The sequence below is a fragment of the Daphnia pulex genome, chromosome 4 (assembly GCF_021134715.1).
Source record: "Daphnia pulex isolate KAP4 chromosome 4, ASM2113471v1".
Classification (NCBI taxonomy): domain Eukaryota; kingdom Metazoa; phylum Arthropoda; class Branchiopoda; order Diplostraca; family Daphniidae; genus Daphnia; species Daphnia pulex.
Genome location: NC_060020.1, coordinates 2,012,094 through 2,034,671, shown reverse-complemented (window position 1 = coordinate 2,034,671; position 22,578 = coordinate 2,012,094). Strand labels below are relative to the sequence as shown.

Genomic DNA, 22,578 nt, shown 5'->3' with positions numbered 1-22,578 from the left:
TTAGACTGGCCCTGAATCGTCTATATCCCCCTGTTCTGGCTGTTGTCTATGCGTGTGGCTGCAGTGTTACATTCGACCGACAATCGAGTACTCAAGGCATTTTCTTGTTTTCTTGATGATGGAAGAAACCAAGCAACTTGTAATTGCACTCAATTAAAGCAAATAACGATGGAATATTTTCTGGGAGGTTTATCTTCTTTTTTTCCAACATTTAGCGATAGCTGTAATAATAGCAGCACAATCATATAAATAACATTCTTTGACTAGAGAGAATTGGGTGGAATTGAAACAAGAAGGCGGAGTTGATTATTGGACATTTTTTTTTTAAACGAGAGAAAAACAACAAATGTGTAACCCTTGGCCCCATCACCGTCACTATATCTATACGCATCTCAATTATACATAGCCCCATCGGTGTTTTGCATCTCATTAACAACAATAACAATTTGGAAATAGATAACGGTGGGGGTCAGTGATGTTTAACCAGTTCGTGGAGGGCGTTGATGTAGGTCTGGGCCATTTGGAGTGTCTCAAATTTTGAGAGTTTGCGGTCGCTGCCCAGCGACGGCACAACCTCGCGCAGTTTCTCAAAGGCGTCGTTCAGGCTGTTCATGCGGCGACGCTCTCGGGCGTTGGCCGCCGTCCGTCTCTTCTTCATGACTTCGACCGGTGGAGCCGCCGCCGACGCCGCTGCATTGGTCGTCGTTGTACTTTTGTTGGGGCTACCAGCGTCGCCGTCGCCGCTGCCGCGTTTGCTCCTGGAAGCGTTCTGGCCGTTTGCCACGGATTTTTTGGCATTTTTCTTCCGGCCAATTTGCGGGTTATTCGGTCCGGATTCCTGTTTGATGGACTGGTGCTGGGCTTCCAGGGCTACGACGACCTCCGGTCGTGGTGGTTTCCACGTCTCGTGGTCGGACAGCGGTCGAACGGGCGGCTGCTGCTGCTGCTGAACGGAACACTTGGCTGGCTCGACCGGCTCGTCGAATCCGGCCGCCGACATCCCGTTGATTGAATTATGGCGAACGTTGCTGGTCAACTGGGTGAAATCACACGCGTCGGTCGGGTAGCCACCGGGTGAATTACCTCCGCCGTCACCGGGATTTGCGCCATCGGAAATCGGAACTGAGGCGTGTGGCGGCGGCGGCAGCGGTGGGAATCCGGACGGCTGCTGATGGATGGCGATCGACGGAGTCCGGTAGAGATTCTCGTCTCCGTGGTGCTGGTATCCACAACTGGGCAAATTTGGCGTACTACTGTTGTTGTAGTAAGGCAGTTCGTCGGCCAGCAGGAACTGCGCACTTTCGCCCGGCAGAACGGCCTCGTCGCCCGGATAAAACAAACGCTGCGACATATTGTCGAACCGAAAAAACTGTTCAAAATCACTCGAGATGGAAGAAAGAAGAAGAAGAAGCCACTAAAATCTAAAAACAAAAATCACGGAGCTGTTTTTCGCTGCAATCCGTCCGGTTGTAGCGTCCACCATCAAGTCCCGGCCACTTGGTGCATTGACACTTGCAGCTAACGTTGCCCCGTGTAGATGAGAGACGATGAAATGAGCCAAATTGAATTTGTTTTTTCTTCTTCTTCTTCTTCTTCTTTCTTCTTATCTTTCTTTATCTTTTCTTTTGTTTTTCTTTCATTTCGGTTCCCTCTCTTTCTACCGAGTTTCCCAAGTTTAAAAGTACCGCCCTGTTTTCCTCCTTTTGTTGTTGAAAAGAAGCGAAGGACAGAAAAGAAAACCGAAATGAATTAACAAAAGAAGAAGAAGAAGAAGGTAGTAGCGAAAAAAGGCTGTGGCAAAGCAGCCGAGCATGCATTATGACCATGCACGCCCCTTTCGTCCTCTTCTTTCCTCTTCTCTGCCAATTGCTCCGTCGGGACCGGGTCCCAGTCACGTGATTCGGTCACTGGCCAACCCAAGTCGTTCGGCTGTTTTTTTTAAGGAAAGAAGAAAAATGAAACAAACAGCCGAGTTCGCATATTTATTCTCAGTTTAGTCAAAGTTTTTTCGGTTGTTTCTGCTGTACAATTCCGGCAACGAGCGAACGACGATGTTTCATATAACTGAACTGGCCATGAACGAGATGGTTAACGATCGTCTAATGCCGGGATTCCGTTTGGGAACTCATTTTTCTGCTCTCTCTCTCTCGTCCTTATTATACTTAAAGTTGTTGTTGTTGTTGTTGTCTGGGCCGTTTCTTTAGTATTCTTATATTTCTTCCGCTCGGCTTGCAGAAAAATGAGCGTCGTCTTGCTTCCTCTCCGCCCACTTTTGGAGACTTGGAGGCCGGTCCCAGTGTCTTTTCGACGCCTATACGTATGCAACACGGAAGCCACTGACCTGATTGAGCCTCGGCTCTATACATTGACCATGGATTTTTGTTTTGTCTTTTTCCTTTAAGGGAAACTCACACAGCAGAGTCTCTCTTTACATATATGCTATGCGTATATGGAATCTATCTACACTCTTTTTTATTTTTATTTTTGGCTTTTGTTTTGGTCATTTCGGGGTTTTCTTTTCCCAGTGTTTAAAAAAAAAATAACCAGCCACCGGAGTCTACATAACACGATGTATAGGAAAAGAAAAACCATTCGACTGTGGAGAGAGAGAGAGAGATATGGATAATACACATAGGTTTTTTTTTTGTGGGGGGGTTCTGAAATTTTATTCTTCGTCGTACCTCTCTAACGCTGGGTGGGAGGAGGTACGTATCCGAGTCCCACGAGTTTTGTTAGCGACTCCTCCTCTCCCCCAGACTGAATGCTATATTATTTGGAATCAGGGTTTTTCTTTTCATATTATAAGTTGCTGGTTGTTCCTTTCGATATGGGATGGCGGTGGTCGGCGGTGGGAGGAGAAGGAGAGTGCTGGGGTCTTATCCTTCTCTTGACAGTGTTATTGTTTTTTTTTTTCTTTTCTTTTTTCCTTCTTCAAGGTGGGGCCGTTCCACTTTGGAATTACACTTGCGGTTTTTTGATTATCGGGATTATTCGACGTCGGGAATTTTGGGCCGAACCCAAACCCAAGAACTTGAGAGTGAGGAGGTGGGTGGGGGGGGGGATACAAGGCGATAGGGGAGGAAGCTATATGGTTAATACTTGTAATAGATAAAAATCAAACACCATTACACGATCATATGGTTTAGCTTTCTTTTACAATAGCGGGACCCAAACAGATTAGTAGAATTATACGACGATGTTCTCTGTTAGAGAGATATATGTACGCAGGTGCAACAACTAAAAGTGCATATCTTGTGACTTGTGCGTGTATATCTCTGGCGAAAATCTGGCAATGTCAAAAGAGAAGAAGAAGATTAAACACGACTGTTAGATGCTGTGTGTCTCGACAGCTATCGTCCAGTCCGTCGTCAGAGAAACGGCCGGGAACGAATGGATGTTGCACGGTTAGGGGGTAAGAAATAAAAACAGGGAAACACACACACAGGACAGAAGAGGACCAGCAGGGCTAAAGACCTCTTGACGAGGCTGTTTTGATATTATGAATTGGCCCTTTATAATAACTTTTTTCTTCATTTTTCCCTTTCTTTCTTACTTTTTTTTTTTCGCTTGATGTGCTGATGCAAGAATCTCATTCCGTCAGTCTCTTGAACGCATATTTCCCCCCACTGTTATTAAGTGTATATAGTGAAAAGAGAGAGAGAGACCATCTGTCGTCTTTTTAAAGTGCCGGGCAAGCGCATTGCTGAGCCGCCTCTGTGTCTGTGCATTGTGCCATATTCTTCTTCGTATAACGGCTGCTGTTATACTGCTAAAACATGAACTCTATATGCATACATATCTGCTGGCTGTTTGCGGCCCTGTAGGTGCTGGTTAGAGAGCCTATCCGGTCAGCACGGCGCGCTATAAGAGATTCTGTGTATAATCATAACCGTTTGATACAAACAATTTAGCGTCGTTTTTCCGGCGAAAGTCTTCCATCTCTCTCTCGGGTACACATTGTGGGTCCCCATCCATCAAAGCAAACGCTCTTCCTCCTCCCATTTTCGGGAGGAGAAATCTCCATCACGCACGCTCTTCTTCCAATTATACTTGCCTACAGAGACCAGCGCAGAAACAAAAAAAGAAAAAGACTAAATTGATAAAAGGAATATAGGAGCAAACCGTATTATTATCGAAATCGTGGAAAAAACAACAACAACAGCCAAATAACTTGACCCAACAACAAAGGGAAAACCTATTATAACAAAAAAAACACCGTTTAGTCTTGAGACTTTGCCAGGACGCGCCATTTGCGTGGCATTCGAAGTCAGGTAGGCAATTTACAGTATATGCGGCGGACAGAAGCGATGAAGACGACGTGATATGCCCGGCCTGATGCCGTCGTCTAATTTGGCATTGCATTTAAAGGCCTATTTTACGATATCTTGAATAGGGCAGCGTGAGTGTCTAATACAGTAGAGTCTGGCAGAGTTACGGGTTGATGTACGTAGTATACTCGCCCCATTTGGGATGTACATTATGGTGATTACTTATTGTGTGTTGTAGGGTGAAATTGAATGGTCGGAAGCGTATTTTCCCAGTCGGTTCGCAGGATCTGTACGGGTTTTTTTTTCGGTGCCTTTAATTCGATGATAGTGTTCCCTTTTTTCTCTCCCCAATTAAGGTTTATCCCTTGACTGAATATTACATGTTCTGTTTTTGTTTTCTTTTAAATAATTTTGACTTGGTTTTCCGGTCTACTTGTTTGCTCCTTTTTCTTTTTTGAAAGATCTAAATCTTCGATGTCACAGAACAGCCACAAGTCAAAACTTTAGATTATAAAGCGTTCCGCCATATGTTATATAAGCTCGGGATATAGTTTATCACCGCAAGTACATTATATTAGACCATATCATTCTAATACCCAGCGGATATAAATGAAATTCATTTCCTTAAAAAAAGCTGGTGAAAATAAACGACTGTAAGATTCTTGGGACACGACAATCTCCGGTGCATGAAACTGCGAAAGGAGAAAGAAAGAGAGAAAAAGAACCCAGGGGTGGATGGTTATAAAGGACATCATTTTAATGAGATTTGTGAACCGTGAGTGTGATTGAGGAAACGTTTCGCTCAATCGATGAAGCCACAGACTATATACAGCCCCCTTATATAATAGTCTAAATACCTTTCCGAGAGCAGCACTATATGCTCTCGTCTCGTCGCAATCCCGCCGTGGTTTTTCTTTTGGAACTCGGCGCAGCACAAATGAAACGACCAAGAAACGAAGCCCGGCACCACCGACACGGTACGGTGACATTCGAGTACAATCGACTCGTGCGGTTGACTGTTGTTCAACGGCACATCGACGGCTGATGAGTTTGACCACCCAAGGACGATTGAATCATACACTCGGAAATAAGTATAAGGGACCCGGCACGTTGCGGTCACGCCGGTATACATCAAACTATTCCGAGATCACGTTGGTTCATCTCTTTGTCGACATCATCATCGAGAATACACATTTATTGGTGTAGTAGGCAGTAGGCTCTACATCTATTTCCCTTCTTCGGCCTGTGTGTCTATCTCGCTACTTTGGTTATATTTATCCAACTCATCAACATACTTTTGCATGCACACGGCCCTTTCTATTCTCGTCCATCCACAAACAGAAAATATAGGATAGTACCGAAATCGCCGCAATTTATTAACTAGATAGAGTTGACTCATCTTGCGGTCGATAAACCCCCGCCAACGGTTTCTGTGTACACAACACATATTCCGAAAATCAAACGATATGATGATTTTGATGGCTAATCTTCTTTTTTTTTCTGGTCTCGACCACCCAAAGACTATCCCATCAGTTTCATGGATTGTTGAAAAACAATAAGTTTATTTTTTTTTCCGGCCTTCCATATATTACATAAGAGGAAAGAGAGAGAGAGAGGCGGACAAAATAGGTCTAGTCTCACAATAATATACCGACCACCAGCAGCAGCAGCAACAATTCGGCATCTGTTTTTAGTATCTGGGATTCTTTTATTATTTTCTTTTTCCAATCGTTGAGGCGAAACGCGATCTCACCAGGCGAGCGAAATCGGCAATTGCTATTTTTTTTTTCTTTTTCGTACACACCATCTTAGCCATATATACACACAACACAATGTCGCCCATAAAGACAGTCCTCTATTTACCGCGACTCTATGCGTATCACCTGAATGGGTGTCGCGCTGGTGGCAGCCAAGTGCAATGTCCTTCTCGTTTCGTTGCATCTCATTAACGATTGCGTTTCAAGCAAATAAAGTTCGTCCTCTGTGCGAGCTATACGGCAGATTCTTCTATTCTAGACGAAAATGGCAAATACAATTTCGCTACTTTTTTTCCCCTAGCTGCTTTTATTATAATCCCGTTTTGATAGAAGTCAAATGAATAACAAACGTTTGTATTTCGTTATCAAATGTATTTATATACGCGATTAATTTTTTTTTTGCCCATTTCATAAATGTCTATGTGGCATATGTTAAATAATCTGCATACTTATTGAGTCTATCTGTCTTATATGTCTGTGTGCGGTTCACTCCCCGCCACCAAGACGTTCTCTTTCTCCTGTTCGGGAATCTGATTTTTTGGCATAATGCGATATCGTTTTCCTGCGATGAAGTGTGACCCCCAATGTTTTGATAATACCCTAAAACAATGCATGTTTCACTCGAGAAAACAACATGAATGGCATTTTATACCAACAGCTATTTCTAACGTGAAACTGCTTTTGAGATATATCGAATCAAACTATAAACATTCCGGATAATAAACGATATCGATCGATCGTCCTCTTAATCAGATCCAATTTAATCGAATTTTTTCCTCTTCGCTTCAAAGGTCTCTTGACGTTTTGCTTTAAAAAAAAACGTCTTTAAATTATGTAAGTAAATGCGATAACAGCGTGTGTGATACCGAACCGATATCATTATAGGCGAAACTACGATGTACAAAATTTTCTAAATAGCACAAACGAATTCCAGGCTATATTTACAAAACAAATACCAAAAACAACATTTTTCTTTGGCTTTTTCTTTTTTGCGTCAATATTGCTGATATCCATATCGATACAGCTGTACTTCCGTTTGGATCGATGCCGTCCTCCGTCTCCTCCATTCATACGCCGCGGTAGTTTATTTCGAGTATTTCACGACCTCGTTCACAATTTGGCTCCGAGTTCCGCTGCCGTGAATAGCGAGTCAGTTACCATGTCGAACGTGTGTAGTAAACAGAAAAAGGGGGAAGGAAAAAAGGCACGACTCATTCAACATAATTTCTATACCCGTAGCTTTAACGCTTCTTATTTATTTATTTATTTTTTTATCCACTCAACAAATTTTCGGGGCTCACTGAATTCGAATCAACTCAAAAGTCATGTTCCTCTTGCCTGGCCATGATTTTACCGTGCGACGTGTCGGTTTTTTTGGATGGATAAAAGACAAAAGAGAAAATCGTGTATAAATTATATTTTAATAGAGAGTCGCAAAAAAAAATTTATCGCATCTTCTCCGGGATTGCATAGTAGTAGCCTACATTTTATACCTGCAAACGATGGAGTGACGGACAGCCGCGTTTCACTTTAATAAAAATGCCGTACAACTGTTTGCCTTTTATTCGAAAAAAAAAGAAAACATGATCGGGTTTTGCGGGCTTATTCTTATTATATAACACATGCCTTGAAAAGCTTATTCTTATTTTATCGACGGTATAGTACCGCGCCGCGCATAGAACTAAAGCTCGGAGCATTTGTGGCGCGCGTGACAGAATTTTATGTCCCTGTTGTTGTTTCAAACGCCCACGGCCCACACAGGACATAACGCAGATTATCTCTGATGACGAATTCATCTGGTCCAGACTCTATCAACATTCTTGTGTGTATAGGGATTTCAATCAACAAGTAGTAGACTAATTAGTAAAGACCATTCACATTCGTATGCAAGTATCACCGAAAGCACGGAGAATGAATGGATTCATTTCTTTTTAAAAGTAAAAAATCTTAAATATTATACAAAGTTGAACTACTACTCGAATTACTATGCAACCATACCAAAAAAGTATAGCCGATATGACCGTTCTTTTGAAATGACCATAAAAAAAAAGTTCTTGGCTGATGACAAAAGCGACGTGCTGCTGAAGGAAACAGTAACCGAGTGAGAACGCGTCGCCCATTCAGTTGAGAGACTATCTCTTTTTTTGAAGGCACCCTTGAGACTTCTATATTTCTTATTTTATTCCAGTGGGAGGATATGTCTGAAAAGGTTTGACGTGAGTCGAATTGAATCCAGTCAAGCGTTAAGAATCAGAAATGGAAGATGTACCGTAACGATTTCTTTTTTGGACGTCATCGACCAGTAGCATCACGTAGATAGTATACATATAGTAATGCACAGTAATATTTTGAATATCAAGATCAACGAGGCACGGAGCGGCGGCGGCGGCCGCATCTTCTTCTTTGTGACCCTGATGTGTATATGTAATTGTTGTCGGCCGGCCTGGGAAAGTTTTTCTTTGGCTCCGTAATTTCCTATTCCTTTTTTTAACAGTAGAATTCAATTCAATATGAGCTAACGGCTTTCTCTCCAAGGTGAATGAAAATCTGCTCGCGTTTTCAATTTAATCGTGTGTGTCACTTTTTGGCCGTATAAATTTTTTCGTGACTGTATTGTTGTGTGTGCGGTCTGCATGGGAAAACGAGTGACATCCGTTCATATGCCAAAATAAGAGACATTAACTAAATAATAAACATTAAAAAATCAACAACGACAGGAAAACTTGGAAATGTCGAGACCGTGAAATATTTTTCTTCGCCTCTTGGACGGTGCGTAATATGTTATGTTGAAACGATGACACGGCAGTTCCGGAATTTGTTCTTCCCCCAGCCATAGCATTTGACCGAAATTATATACGCTGGCCGGAATCTGTTTAAGGATCTTTTTCTCGGTTCAAACGGAAGACTATTTTTCCCCCATTCCCATTCGATTCAACCCCCACCACCACCTCCTCCATATTTATCGCTACACGACGATAATGAACGAGGAGGAAAAGGATGACATTGTAAAGAAACTTTGTCTAATGGATGTTCGTCATGTTGCTCTATCACTCTCACGTCCGAGATGAGAAAACGGTGATAAACAGTCCTTTCACGCTGTTTGATTGAATTCGTTGATACTTTCAACGCAAGGCCATCACAGAGAAGACGGAGAGTTTCAAAAGAGGAAGAAGAGTGCGGCTATCATGCGAGTCTTTTTGAACGAATCTGCCTACCTCATTCGTCGTTGACGACCGGGTAATCAATATACGCAGACAGGTTGCCATCCTTTTTATTTTATTTGATTCTTTTTGCTGAATTATTCTGCGGTGAGAACGGACTTCAGTACCACCACGAGATTATTGAGAACAGCCAATTAAAATCGTTGCAACGCACATTACATTCAGGCCGTTTCCCGTAACAACCGGAAAAAACCACTAGATGGCGCCACCCAGTTGTATATTATTCAAGGGATTTCTAAAATAAATAGCACTAGTCGAGTGCTATTATTTTAGGGGGTCATTTGGCGTTCCGTATTCTAGTGATTAGATTTAAAATTGCGTCGTGGGGTTTCACCATTTCACCGTCGTGGGATTCAAATATGTATAGTTTATATCTTTTTCTTTCTTATATTTTACGTCATAAGTATATATTTCCTACGGGAACCTCACAACCCAAATTGATGTATTTTTATTTGTCATTACAAATTAGCACCATTTTGAAAAAGCCGCCATAATTATTTCTTTATTGGCCACCTAGTAGTGGAATTTTGAACTGCTCTATCGAATCATGATTGCTTGTTGTCGTCTGCCTTATTGACTTATTTCCGCGTGGCGTGCTTTATTGAACTTGTTGGTTGGTTAAAATGGTTAAGACCGAAGAAAAGAAACTTGAGTTGATTTCTTTATGACTATTCTATGAAATATTTGTTGTTAAGACGATGTGAAATGGAAAGAATATAAAAAAACGGACATAGACAAAGAGTAAATTAATTTTTTAAGATTATATTCTGTTGGTTTGGGTACAAAGTGCATTAACAAAATGTTGAGAAAACAGCAAGTTTTTCTGTTGGATGTTGGTTAGTTTACTAAATTTTCATTTATTAATTAACAGATTATGCACACATTATGCAGGGAAAGGGAATTTTTGACACAGACCTGTCTTTACAAAGTCCAAAACTACTTTAGCGTAAGTACCAGTAATCACATTGGTTAGGTGAGCTAAAATTAGTTGTTTGTATAGTTGAGGTAAACCAAGAAGAAGATGAGCCAGCCATCACATTCAAAATTTAATTAGAGCTTATTAATTGTATTTCTTTAATCATAGACCACATAACAATACATTAGAGTCTGGTTTTTTAATTAAATATTCATATTTTACCACATAGGTAAGGGCTGGAAGACCTGTCAATTGAAGAATGTCAAAATTGTCGGAGATAAAAAAAAGAAAACAGAAGACGGATGGTGACGTCTCTTACTAAAAGATACAACACAGAAGAATATTGTTGAGTCTGGACCTTACCCCAACAAGTATGGTGAAGGAGTCTTGTCCTGTCCTATTTTCCAATTGTTGACTCTCTAAAAAGAACATCCCAATGGAGAAGAACATATCTAAAAAGTTACATGAGTTTTCAGCTGCAATGTTGGTGGAAGAATAACGCTGGACAGATCAAGCTGAATTATTCACATCCAAATCCAAAACATCAAACAAAGAAAAAGTGAATCATATTGTTGGAAAATGTTTAGTGACTGTATTCTAGGTAATTGAATTTGTACAAATTTCTATTTTCTAAGCTAATAAAACTGTCTTTATGGACTTTATCTTTTGTGATAACGAATAAGCCAGGTGCATTATCTACGACTCTACGTTATCTCCAATAAAAACCGAATTAGCTTGCTCTTCACTCATCAAGCACGGTATTACAAATTATTCTAATTAAAAAAAACAAAAAAACAGTTTAAGTTATAATATTTCTAAGGCTAAATTATTTCGACGCAATGAAATGTATTTTATTTATTTATTTTTATTTATTTATTAATTTTTTCATAGAAAGATTGCAGTTAATTAAACAAAGACAGAGTTTGTTTCGCCATAACAAAGAGTCTAGGGAAAGCCCCGGACAAACCCGTTCTTGTTATAAGAACACGAAGCATTTAAGGAAATGTTTGCTTCAGCCATAATATTTGCAGCTGCTGTCCCACTGGTATTGGCAAACAACGCCCCAACCTATTCTAGTGATGTCTCCAGTACGGCCGACAATTCGTGTGAGAATTATCCTCCGCTTAGTGGTGCAAAAGTTCCACAAAATGGAAAAGCGTCTAATTCTTCTTATCCTGATGATGGCTGTGGAGACTATTCTGTCCGATTTAAGGGCGATGGATACTGTTATTCACTTCTGAAGAAAGGACCTTGTGAGAATGTGTTATTTTGGATTACGGTCGACCCGTATACTTACGAGGTGGGATTTTAATTCTTTTTAGAATTAATAGTTTATTTGTATTTTATCAAACGTGACTTTTAGGGAATATGCACTCCTCGCCTTTGTGGCAGAGAAAAAGTGTTCGTCGGTCGAGATGGTCTTTGTCACGATGTTTACGATACTAAAGAGTGTCGCGGAGGTAGGCGTCTTTATTACTCGGCTTACGGAGATCCAATTTGTGATTGTCCTATTGGGCAATATCCATTCCCATCGGAAGAAGACGATTGCGTTCCTTTATTTACTCAAGGTGCAGTAAACGCCAATTTTCCCAAATTATTTGTTAATTAATTTTCTTTTATCATTTTTTTTAAGGGCCGTGTCCAACCAATCAGGTTGTATCCGTTAGTTCATCTGGTAAATTAGAGTGTTTCCCCAACACTTGTCAACTTGTTGATAGATATCAGGACTGCCTCCTGCAATTGGTCCCAGTTAAACAATCAAGAATAAGTAACGATGACAACGGCGATGAATATGGATACTGCTATGGGTTAGGCACTCGTGGACCTTGCTCACCTTCTGAACTTTTTGGTTACAACATCTTTCACTGTCAGGGAGAGTGTGCTGACATGGATGACCCTAGAACGCCTTACTTTTCTTCTCCGGAAGAGAATGCAATTTTAGATGATGTCTTTGATCGGGCCGCAAACGAACCCATAAAAACAAAGAATAACAAAAGTAATACGTTTTTATGTGCACAACGGTTATCAAGAAAACGAAGACAAGGTATCAATACTTTTGGGATATTCCAACAGACAAGTAGAATTCCAACATCTCTCCTAAATCCTTGTCAACCTGGCGGTCGAAACGGAAATAATTTCAAGTGTGCAAATCCTTTGGTGTAAGTTATTTATGCACGCATTTTAGCAAACATTTAAGGACGCTTGATAATTTAAATTTATGTAATAATATCTTCTTCAGTCCTAGTAGACCCATACGTGACGTTAGTAAGCCTGTCAGTCCTGCTTTCGGTTGCCGACCAAATGATTTCTTGCGAGCTACTGGACAATGCGGTAGCAACCGTGTGCCAGCTAGCTGCGGACCTTCTTACAAATTCATCAAAGCTACAAACCAATGTAGACCAATTCGCTTTTGAATTAAATTCGCTTTGTAATTAAAGAATATAGTGGATAATCCTGAAATTCAACACAACTAATTTCGTAATTGATGCGAAAATACAAGTTTCTTAATATCGTACAGTTAGTAAAATCACTCAAGTTTTCTTTTGTTCAAGCTGACTTAATTTAACTAAGAAATTTTATAGTATACGTATACCAACATGATGAATAGGTGACTGCTGTTTGAGACGATTTCTGCGAAATGATATATGGAGAAGGTAAGCGGTGAACGTGATTAGGAGCACATTGTGTGTACGGACCGATGCAACTCACATTCAGACTATAAGCACAATATTTTCAAACCGATTTTTTTAACACTTAACTTCGGATTGGAGGAAAGAAAGGTCCAGAAATCCCCCACTAGGTGCCAGTGCAGTTTAACAACAACAACAGTTAAACAACAATGGCTGCCATTCCCTATATTGCTAACTGTGCTTAGTGGTCTTCTGTGCCGTTTGTCTTTCACGTTTCGATGCAGTGTTAACTGTTAAGGTGAATATTTTAAAATGTTTTAGCAGATTAAGTATTGCTAAACCTAATTAGTGGGTCATGCCGACTACTTCCGCGTATTTAAAGTTCACACAGTTTAAGTGAGTGCTAACTAAAAAACTAAGTGTTAACTCAACCCAAAAAAAAGTCGCAAGTCACCATGTAACTTGGAGAAAATATTACGTGAGTATCAAAGTTACTTGCCTTTAATTTTTATTTTTTTCAAGTAAGTGTAAACGAGCTAGAGCGGACATTGTTTTCATGTAAACGTTTCTTTTTCCTGGCGCTAGACGGCAAAGCCTTTGATCATTTTCCGCTCAGTTTAGTTTCGTTAACTTTGCACACCTCTCAAGAAATTTCTCGCTGCTACCACAAGGAAATTTTGGGTGATGGCTGTCAGTTTCTGTTTCAGCAACAAAGCTCACTTGTTAGTTTTTAATAATAATGTGCTTTTTTTCTACTTCCGGTTTTCTCATTTCTGTCAGTAGTTAAGTAAATATTCATCTGACGCACAAAAGAACCACATATTCGTGATCCTCGTCAAATTTGTGGTAAAGTTCATGTTTTTTTTTTTACGTACGCGTACTTCCGGTTTCAAGAATTTTCCTGAACTATAGTTCAGGAAAATTCTCGATTTTGGCCAAATTTTGGATTTCGTTGAAATCACACCTAATCGACCCCAAATTTCATGGAGATCACGAATATTTGGTTTATTTGGTCGGCAGCTCAATGGTTAAGGCGCTATCGCTTACTTCCGGTATACTTCCGGAAAATTTGCATGAAAGTAGCAAGTGAACTTTGTTCTCTGTACAATTCTAAGGATTGAATGCTAGATTTTAGCTAACAAAAATGCTTTTTTCAAGTTTTGTGAGTATCTTAAGACTAGTCCTTCAAATACTGAGTTTTGAGACGTGTCAAAAATGTCAAATAGATGGCGTGTTCATTGTGTTATGGAATGGCAGTTTGCTGTCAAAAGTTAAGCTATCCTTTCTTTGACAATTACCAATGAATTCATAGGTAAATTCGAGTGATTTCGTCTCTAACTTGTCGGTGATGTGTTCTATTCCGTGTATATGTTGGATAACCTGAATGTTTCTCATCAACTTATAGGAGTTAACGTGAAAGGGTCGTGGCCGTAATACAGCCTACTGCCTACCGTCAACTATTATGTTCAAAATCATAGTATTCTACTGAATGTGCCATCGAAATTATACAGGTAACAACCAACACTAGCTTTATCCATTTCATGTATTGCTGAAACATGTATTCTTCTCGTCTTTTATTAGGAGTCATAATTATCTGCTGTTTGTATTGGACTTGCTAGATCACCAACCCCAGCATAGACCAATCTCTCATTTCTTTTTCTCGAGAGAAGATTGGATAACTGATTGGTGTTTTCATGTGTAGGTTCACTTATCATGTCACTGAACTTTTTCCGTTGCAGTCTAATATGTATTTAAAGTATTGATCTCCACTTATGTCTATCTAATGTTTAAGAGACGCTTTTGAGTGTATACTGATAATTGTTTATTCTTTTAGATCATAGACGTCAAGCACATTGATGACAGAAATGATAAACAAGTTGATTTTTTTTTTATTTTTTTATTTACAGGTTCTAAACTCTAAATTTAGTCATGTCCTTTCAATAAAGTCAACAAGGTTCCTTGTTTACTAACCTGTTGGCTGCTACCCTTGAATCTCCCTTTTTACTTTCTTAAGCGGGCCATCTTTATTTAAGGTATTGCTTATTCTGTCGCTACAATATTGCTTGAATATTATTGCCATCCAAATAAATGTTCATTCTGCTTACAGGGTATTCCTTCGCTACTTGTCATGGACTTCATCCACTGGTGAAAACCGACGAGAGAATGCTGTAATCCAAGACTGATAAATTGTGTAGTTAGGTTCAATTACAAGTGCATATCTGGGCTCCCTTCTTTTCTGTGGCCCCGTTTCCCTAACTAACCACTAACCAACGCCCGCCGGTGGTCACTCACCCGCTGTGAAACCAGGAGGAGGGGAGGGCTCTGGTCGAACGGGGACTTGGAAGGCGCATGATCCGACGAAAACTTTTGGAGGGTCATGAGTCTAACCCGGAAGCCTAGTATGACTACATCTCCCCGGAAAAACTTGCCTCGTACTTCTCTCTTCTTCTCGGTCCAGATAAATATCTCTGGGGGCCGTAGACATGTCCTATAACAGCATGTGCGAGTTAAACAAAGCAACCCACTACCCAATGAAACAAAAAGCCATGGTTTATTATTTGCGCAAATCTCCGTCAGTCAAGTTACAAATTTTTCTAATTCAACAACTCACGTAAAATTTTGCATCTAGTCTATTAGTGCAAATCGCGATTCCATCATGTGTTTGGTAGTTAAGAAAATGGTTGTTTAAAAAACAAACAATGGGGTGTTCTGTGTAGCCAAAAAAACTCACCATTGTATGTTTTTTAAACAACCATCTTCTTAACTACCAATCACATAGGATCGCTATTTGCACCAGTAGATTAGATGCAAAATTCGACAGAAGTTGTTGAGTTTGAAAAATTTGTAACTTGACTGACGCAGATTTCCGCAAAACTAAACCACCGCTTTTTGTCTCATTGCCGCAGCGGTGGTGGCGGGTTGCGTTTAACTCGTACAGAAGAAAAACGTCTTGAACCGGACGCTCTGTTTATTGAATTTTTTGAACATTTTAACAAGAAAATAAAAAAATTGGTTCATATAATATATTTATTTTTATTTATTACAGATATTACATGGTTAAGGTTTAACATTGGTTTATAGGGTTAAGGGTATAAATTTAAGGGTTAGTGGTGTATGTTTTCGGGGTTTGAAGGATTGGAAGGTATATGTTTGTGGGGTTTGGAGATTAATTGGTAGGGCAACATTTGTAGGGTTATAGATTAACTGATTTTTTATCCAAACTTGAAATATCCTCCCCCTCTCCAACATTCTCCACTTTCCTTTCCCAATCCCGAAAACATGTTTATTATTTGTTGACATAAACATCCCATATTTGTTTTTGTTGCTTCTTAACTTATTAACGGTAAACTGCAGTCACGATGACAATTTAACAAAATAATGATGCGATTTCGGTACCACGACACCAGCAGTCCAGCACCAAGGAACGGCTAACTGAATTTGATGCAGAAAGATCTATCACCAGCAGAGGCTGAAACAACGTACCACAGCGGACAGCAACAACGCGAACAAACACGATAAACCTGTAACCATAATGAAATGAATTAATTTTCAGCATCAATGGAAATGCTGTCAATCAGTCAATGAAAAGATGAATAAATGTCACTTTATGTGGTTTTAGTTATACCAAATATTTGGAAAACAATATCTGATAGCTATTGTTCAAACAAAAACAAAATGTGTGATGTAGACTGCAACAACGAATATGTTATGTTAATCCTGCTTTAAAAAAAAATTTGTTACTATCAAGCAATGAATTCTCATGCGACGATAGAAAAAATGACACAAGTACAGCTAAACATCTCTCATTGTCAGTTAGCGAGCTTTTTGTTACCGCCAGACAATAGAAGGTTGATTGAAATAATTACTTCAGTTGTTCATGTTTCTTCATTTGACGAAACACACAGCAGTACAGGTAGCAAGAGGAACACCTGGCTGCATTAAATCCATGTGTACATTGGCAGCAACGACGAAGCTCAGACTTTCCCAGACTGTTAATCACAACAAAAAACTCAATTACTATCAAGGACACAAGCATCTCAAATGACAAAAACAAAAATGACAGAAGTTAAAGTTAACTACACAATCCTTCAGAAAAAACGTTGCAAAGGAACCTACAGCTAGCAAGCTTTTCCAAGGTAGACAACTAAAGTTCTAAAATTTATTAAAATAATTACTTCAATAGTTCTTAAGTGTTTCTTCAAGGGACTGAGCACCCAACAGTACAGGAAGCAAGCGAAAAACCTTTACCTGCCGCTTTATGTCAAATCCATGTGAACATTGGGCAGCAACAAAGAAGCTCATACTTCACCAGGCTGTTAATCCTATTAAGAAAAAAATACCAACAGAAAACAGTATGTGAAAGCATAGTTACAGAAGATAAGTTTATACAATTCTTCAGAATTACTTTCAAAGGAATTACAGTTGGCAAGTTTTTCCTTTGTAAACTAGACTGAAAATTCTACAACAGATGAGCAAAGAACAAAGTCATCAACTAACAATATTGGTAGCATTTAAATTAGAAAGCTGATCAACATAGTTAACTTCATTGTTCTGAAGTGTGTCATACAAAAACACTTAACAGAATGAAGAACAGAATTTATATTACCATCATAAAAAGCAAGCATCAGCAAAGAACTAGTCATCAACTAATAATAACAGTAGCATTCAAGTTAGAAAGCTGTTCAACATAATTACCTTCATTCTTCTGAAGTTCAGTTCATTCTGTTCAGTGTTTTTTACGATATGAAACATACAGCTGGTACAGGTAGCAAGAAATGCACCTATCACCGGCTGGCTGCAACAAACCCATCTGCACATAGCACATTGGACTGACACAAAGAAGCTCAGAATTCACCAGCCTGTTCTAAGAAATATATGAAAAAAAAAACAATTCAATGAGTTAAATGCTCATCACAACAGTTAACTGCAAAATTACCTCAGGTGTGAGTGACAATTTGTCAGCGTCCAGCTATTAATGTGCATTACTGACATTGAAAACATCACGAAAGGGAATGGCAGCAAATTAGCACCAACTCCACATCAACAGTTAGGGCTAAATTCTTCATCTTAAGTGTTGTCATATCTGCAAAAGTCAATAAAATTTCATTAGATATGGATTTGGAAAGAGATGAAAATGTTTCCTCTTTACTTGATATATATGATGTTTTATGTTGTTGAACCCTCTTCAGGATAGTCCTGGGCTATTTCAAACATTTAGAACATTGCCTGCTTTGTTTTAACCACATTGTTGAAGGACGGGAGGATCCTACGAGGCTACGATTGAGCAATCGATAAAGTCAATCGATAATATTCTTTAGCAGACTAAAATACAAAATTCATCGCCATCTATGATTCACATTTACAACTACTGATATGGAACAATAAGTCTTCGTTACGCAAGCTAGCCGCCATTTTTTTTCGAGCACTGATTGAAAGCGTACGTTATCCGTATCCGTACGGCGTATTTTCCTTCCTCACATTTTTCTTCATAAAAATGGTATTTCCCGTTTTGATTGTTAGATGTTACTGAATCCTAATTATTTGTGTGTGAATTTAGTAATTTGTGTGGTAACCTAGCCTATAATTTCTACTTGGAAATTCCAGCTGATCATGTGGCCTGAGCAGAACCTGAGCATCTGTACATTTTGCCAAGATGTCGTCTCTTTTTCCTGTACCGGCTGTTTGTAAGAATCACTTCAGAACAAATCAGGTAAATATGTTCAACTTTCTAACTGTGAGACTTAGTTAGTTGGTGACTACTGACTATGTCTTAACTTGCCTGTCGTAGAACTTTAGTTGTCTACCTTGGAAAAGCTTGCTAGCTGTAGGTTCCTTTGCAACGTTTTTTCTGAAGGATTGTGTAGTTAACTTTAACTTCTGTCATTTTTGTTTTTGTCATTTGAGATGCTTGTGTCCTTGATAGTAATTGAGTTTTTTTTTGTGATTAACAGTCTGGGAAAGTCTGAGCTTCGTCGTTGCTGCCAATGTACACATGGATTTAATGCAGCCAGGTGTTCCTCTTGCTACCTGTACTGCTGTGTGTTTCGTCAAATGAAGAAACATGAACAACTGAAGTAATTATTTCAATCAACCTTCTATTGTCTGGCGGTAACAAAAAGCTCGCTAACTGACAATGAGAGATGTTTAGCTGTACTTGTGTCATTTTTTCTATCGTCGCATGAGAATTCATTGCTTGATAGTAACAAATTTTTTTTTAAAGCAGGATTAACATAACATATTCGTTGTTGCAGTCTACATCACACATTTTGTTTTTGTTTGAACAATAGCTATCAGATATTGTTTTCCAAATATTTGGTATAACTAAAACCACATAAAGTGACATTTATTCATCTTTTCATTGACTGATTGACAGCATTTCCATTGATGCTGAAAATTAATTCATTTCATTATGGTTACAGGTTTATCGTGTTTGTTCGCGTTGTTGCTGTCCGCTGTGGTACGTTGTTTCAGCCTCTGCTGGTGATAGATCTTTCTGCATCAAATTCAGTTAGCCGTTCCTTGGTGCTGGACTGCTGGTGTCGTGGTACCGAAATCGCATCATTATTTTGTTAAATTGTCATCGTGACTGCAGTTTACCGTTAATAAGTTAAGAAGCAACAAAAACAAATATGGGATGTTTATGTCAACAAATAATAAACATGTTTTCGGGATTGGGAAAGGAAAGTGGAGAATGTTGGAGAGGGGGAGGATATTTCAAGTTTGGATAAAAAATCAGTTAATCTATAACCCTACAAATGTTGCCCTACCAATTAATCTCCAAACCCCACAAACATATACCTTCCAATCCTTCAAACCCCGAAAACATACACCACTAACCCTTAAATTTATACCCTTAACCCTATAAACCAATGTTAAACCTTAACCATGTAATATCTGTAATAAATAAAAATAAATATATTATATGAACCAATTTTTTTATTTTCTTGTTAAAATGTTCAAAAAATTCAATAAACAGAGCGTCCGGTTCAAGACGTTTTTCTTCTGTACGAGTTAAACGCAACCCGCCACCACCGCTGCGGCAATGAGACAAAAAGCGGTGGTTTAGTTTTGCGGAAATCTGCGTCAGTTAAGTTACAAATTTTTCAAACTCAACAACTTCTGTCGAATTTTGCATCTAATCTACTGGTGCAAATAGCGATCCTATGTGATTGGTAGTTAAGAAGATGGTTGTTTAAAAAACATACAATGGTGAGTTTTTTTGGCTACACAGAACACCCCATTGTTTGTTTTTTAAACAACCATTTTCTTAACTACCAAACACATGATGGAATCGCGATTTGCACTAATAGACTAGATGCAAAATTTTACGTGAGTTGTTGAATTAGAAAAATTTGTAACTTGACTGACGGAGATTTGCGCAAATAATAAACCATGGCTTTTTGTTTCATTGGGTAGTGGGTTGCTTTGTTTAACTCGCACATGCTGTTATAGGACATGTCTACGGCCCCCAGAGATATTTATCTGGACCGAGAAGAAGAGAGAAGTACGAGGCAAGTTTTTCCGGGGAGATGTAGTCATACTAGGCTTCCGGGTTAGACTCATGACCCTCCAAAAGTTTTCGTCGGATCATGCGCCTTCCAAGTCCCCGTTCGACCAGAGCCCTCCCCTCCTCCTGGTTTCACAGCGGGTGAGTGACCACCGGCGGGCGTTGGTTAGTGGTTAGTTAGGGAAACGGGGCCACAGAAAAGAAGGGAGCCCAGATATGCACTTGTAATTGAACCTAACTACACAATTTATCAGTCTTGGATTACAGCATTCTCTCGTCGGTTTTCACCAGTGGATGAAGTCCATGACAAGTAGCGAAGGAATACCCTGTAAGCAGAATGAACATTTATTTGGATGGCAATAATATTCAAGCAAGATTGTAGCGACAGAATAAGCAATACCTTAAATAAAGATGGCCCGCTTAAGAAAGTAAAAAGGGAGATTCAAGGGTAGCAGCCAACAGGTTAGTAAACAAGGGACCTTGTTGACTTTATTGAAAGGACATGACTAAATTTAGAGTTTAGAACCTGTAAATAAAAAAATAAAAAAAAAATCAACTTGTTTATCATTTCTGTCATCAATGTGCTTGACGTCTATGATCTAAAAGAATAAACAATTATCAGTATACACTCAAAAGCGTCTCTTAAACATTAGATAGACATAAGTGGAGATCAATACTTTAAATACATATTAGACTGCAACGGAAAAAGTTCAGTGACATGATAAGTGAACCTACACATGAAAACACCAATCAGTTATCCAATCTTCTCTCGAGAAAAAGAAATGAGAGATTGGTCTATGCTGGGGTTGGTGATCTAGCAAGTCCAATACAAACAGCAGATAATTATGACTCCTAATAAAAGACGAGAAGAATACATGTTTCAGCAATACATGAAATGGATAAAGCTAGTGTTGGTTGTTACCTGTATAATTTCGATGGCACATTCAGTAGAATACTATGATTTTGAACATAATAGTTGACGGTAGGCAGTAGGCTGTATTACGGCCACGACCCTTTCACGTTAACTCCTATAAGTTGATGAGAAACATTCAGGTTATCCAACATATACACGGAATAGAACACATCACCGACAAGTTAGAGACGAAATCACTCGAATTTACCTATGAATTCATTGGTAATTGTCAAAGAAAGGATAGCTTAACTTTTGACAGCAAACTGCCATTCCATAACACAATGAACACGCCATCTATTTGACATTTTTGACACGTCTCAAAACTCAGTATTTGAAGGACTAGTCTTAAGATACTCACAAAACTTGAAAAAAGCATTTTTGTTAGCTAAAATCTAGCATTCAATCCTTAGAATTGTACAGAGAACAAAGTTCACTTGCTACTTTCATGCAAATTTTCCGGAAGTATACCGGAAGTAAGCGATAGCGCCTTAACCATTGAGCTGCCGACCAAATAAACCAAATATTCGTGATCTCCATGAAATTTGGGGTCGATTAGGTGTGATTTCAACGAAATCCAAAATTTGGCCAAAATCGAGAATTTTCCTGAACTATAGTTCAGGAAAATTCTTGAAACCGGAAGTACGCGTACGTAAAAAAAAAAACATGAACTTTACCACAAATTTGACGAGGATCACGAATATGTGGTTCTTTTGTGCGTCAGATGAATATTTACTTAACTACTGACAGAAATGAGAAAACCGGAAGTAGAAAAAAAGCACATTATTATTAAAAACTAACAAGTGAGCTTTGTTGCTGAAACAGAAACTGACAGCCATCACCCAAAATTTCCTTGTGGTAGCAGCGAGAAATTTCTTGAGAGGTGTGCAAAGTTAACGAAACTAAACTGAGCGGAAAATGATCAAAGGCTTTGCCGTCTAGCGCCAGGAAAAAGAAACGTTTACATGAAAACAATGTCCGCTCTAGCTCGTTTACACTTACTTGAAAAAAATAAAAATTAAAGGCAAGTAACTTTGATACTCACGTAATATTTTCTCCAAGTTACATGGTGACTTGCGACTTTTTTTTGGGTTGAGTTAACACTTAGTTTTTTAGTTAGCACTCACTTAAACTGTGTGAACTTTAAATACGCGGAAGTAGTCGGCATGACCCACTAATTGGGTTTAGCAATACTTAATCTGCTAAAACATTTTAAAATATTCACCTTAACAGTTAACACTGCATCGAAACGTGAAAGACAAACGGCACAGAAGACCACTAAGCACAGTTAGCAATATAGGGAATGGCAGCCATTGTTGTTTAACTGTTGTTGTTGTTAAACTGCACTGGCACCTAGTGGGGGATTTCT

At 39.1% G+C, this 22,578-nt stretch overlaps 2 protein-coding genes and 4 long non-coding RNA genes across 14 annotated transcripts; 3 read left to right on the top strand and 3 right to left on the bottom strand.

The window, feature by feature from the left end:
• Positions 1 to 174: 174 nt before the first annotated feature.
• On the bottom strand, positions 175 to 1,702 carry LOC124192359 (twist-related protein 1-like). The gene has a single exon (XM_046585592.1). It carries the CDS (start codon positions 1,349 to 1,351, stop codon positions 470 to 472), a length of 882 nt encoding a protein of 293 aa, XP_046441548.1. The 5' UTR covers positions 1,352 to 1,702; the 3' UTR covers positions 175 to 469.
• Positions 1,703 to 9,829: 8,127 nt separating this feature from the next.
• On the top strand, positions 9,830 to 12,677 carry LOC124191993. 6 transcript variants are annotated; one of them, XR_006873536.1, is made up of 9 exons: positions 9,830 to 9,987; positions 10,118 to 10,192; positions 10,392 to 10,763; positions 10,850 to 10,920; positions 11,054 to 11,462; positions 11,526 to 11,730; positions 11,796 to 12,158; positions 12,236 to 12,321; positions 12,402 to 12,677. XR_006873536.1 is itself a non-coding variant. In XM_046585093.1 (8 exons), the coding sequence occupies exons 5-8, from the start codon at positions 11,166 to 11,168 to the stop codon at positions 12,574 to 12,576; spliced, it is 1,203 nt and encodes a 400-aa protein (XP_046441049.1). In that variant the 5' UTR covers positions 9,830 to 9,987; positions 10,118 to 10,192; positions 10,392 to 10,763; positions 10,850 to 10,920; positions 11,058 to 11,165; the 3' UTR covers positions 12,577 to 12,677. The 6 variants fall into 6 exon arrangements, 5 of the variants coding, with proteins under 5 accessions (XP_046441049.1, XP_046441044.1, XP_046441048.1 ...); XM_046585093.1 differs by having other exon boundaries at positions 11,058 to 11,462; positions 11,796 to 12,321; XM_046585088.1 differs by having other exon boundaries at positions 11,796 to 12,321.
• Positions 12,678 to 13,120: 443 nt separating this feature from the next.
• On the top strand, positions 13,121 to 14,581 carry LOC124191994. Of its 2 annotated transcripts, none has more exons than XR_006873538.1 (3): positions 13,121 to 13,270; positions 14,198 to 14,303; positions 14,374 to 14,581. It is a non-coding gene; the product is annotated as an uncharacterized LOC124191994 (long non-coding RNA). The 2 variants fall into 2 exon arrangements; XR_006873537.1 differs by lacking the exon at positions 13,121 to 13,270 and adding an exon at positions 13,832 to 14,104.
• A 1,224-nt stretch (positions 14,582 to 15,805) lies between these two features.
• LOC124191992 lies at positions 15,806 to 18,083 on the bottom strand. Of its 2 annotated transcripts, none has more exons than XR_006873534.1 (6): positions 17,942 to 18,083; positions 17,729 to 17,875; positions 17,488 to 17,656; positions 17,041 to 17,114; positions 16,659 to 16,781; positions 15,806 to 16,313 (listed from the first exon to the last, which is right to left on the bottom strand). It is a non-coding gene; the product is annotated as an uncharacterized LOC124191992 (long non-coding RNA). The 2 variants fall into 2 exon arrangements; XR_006873535.1 differs by having other exon boundaries at positions 17,488 to 17,651.
• Positions 18,084 to 18,106: 23 nt separating this feature from the next.
• LOC124191991 lies at positions 18,107 to 19,719 on the top strand. 2 transcript variants are annotated; one of them, XR_006873533.1, is made up of 4 exons: positions 18,107 to 18,289; positions 18,397 to 18,502; positions 18,744 to 18,866; positions 19,212 to 19,719. It is a non-coding gene; the product is annotated as an uncharacterized LOC124191991 (long non-coding RNA). The 2 variants fall into 2 exon arrangements; XR_006873532.1 differs by having other exon boundaries at positions 18,350 to 18,502.
• A 1,225-nt stretch (positions 19,720 to 20,944) lies between these two features.
• Positions 20,945 to 22,547, bottom strand: LOC124191990. The gene is made up of 3 exons (XR_006873531.1): positions 22,255 to 22,547; positions 21,222 to 21,327; positions 20,945 to 21,151 (listed from the first exon to the last, which is right to left on the bottom strand). It is a non-coding gene; the product is annotated as an uncharacterized LOC124191990 (long non-coding RNA).
• Between the last annotated feature and the right edge of the window lie 31 nt (positions 22,548 to 22,578).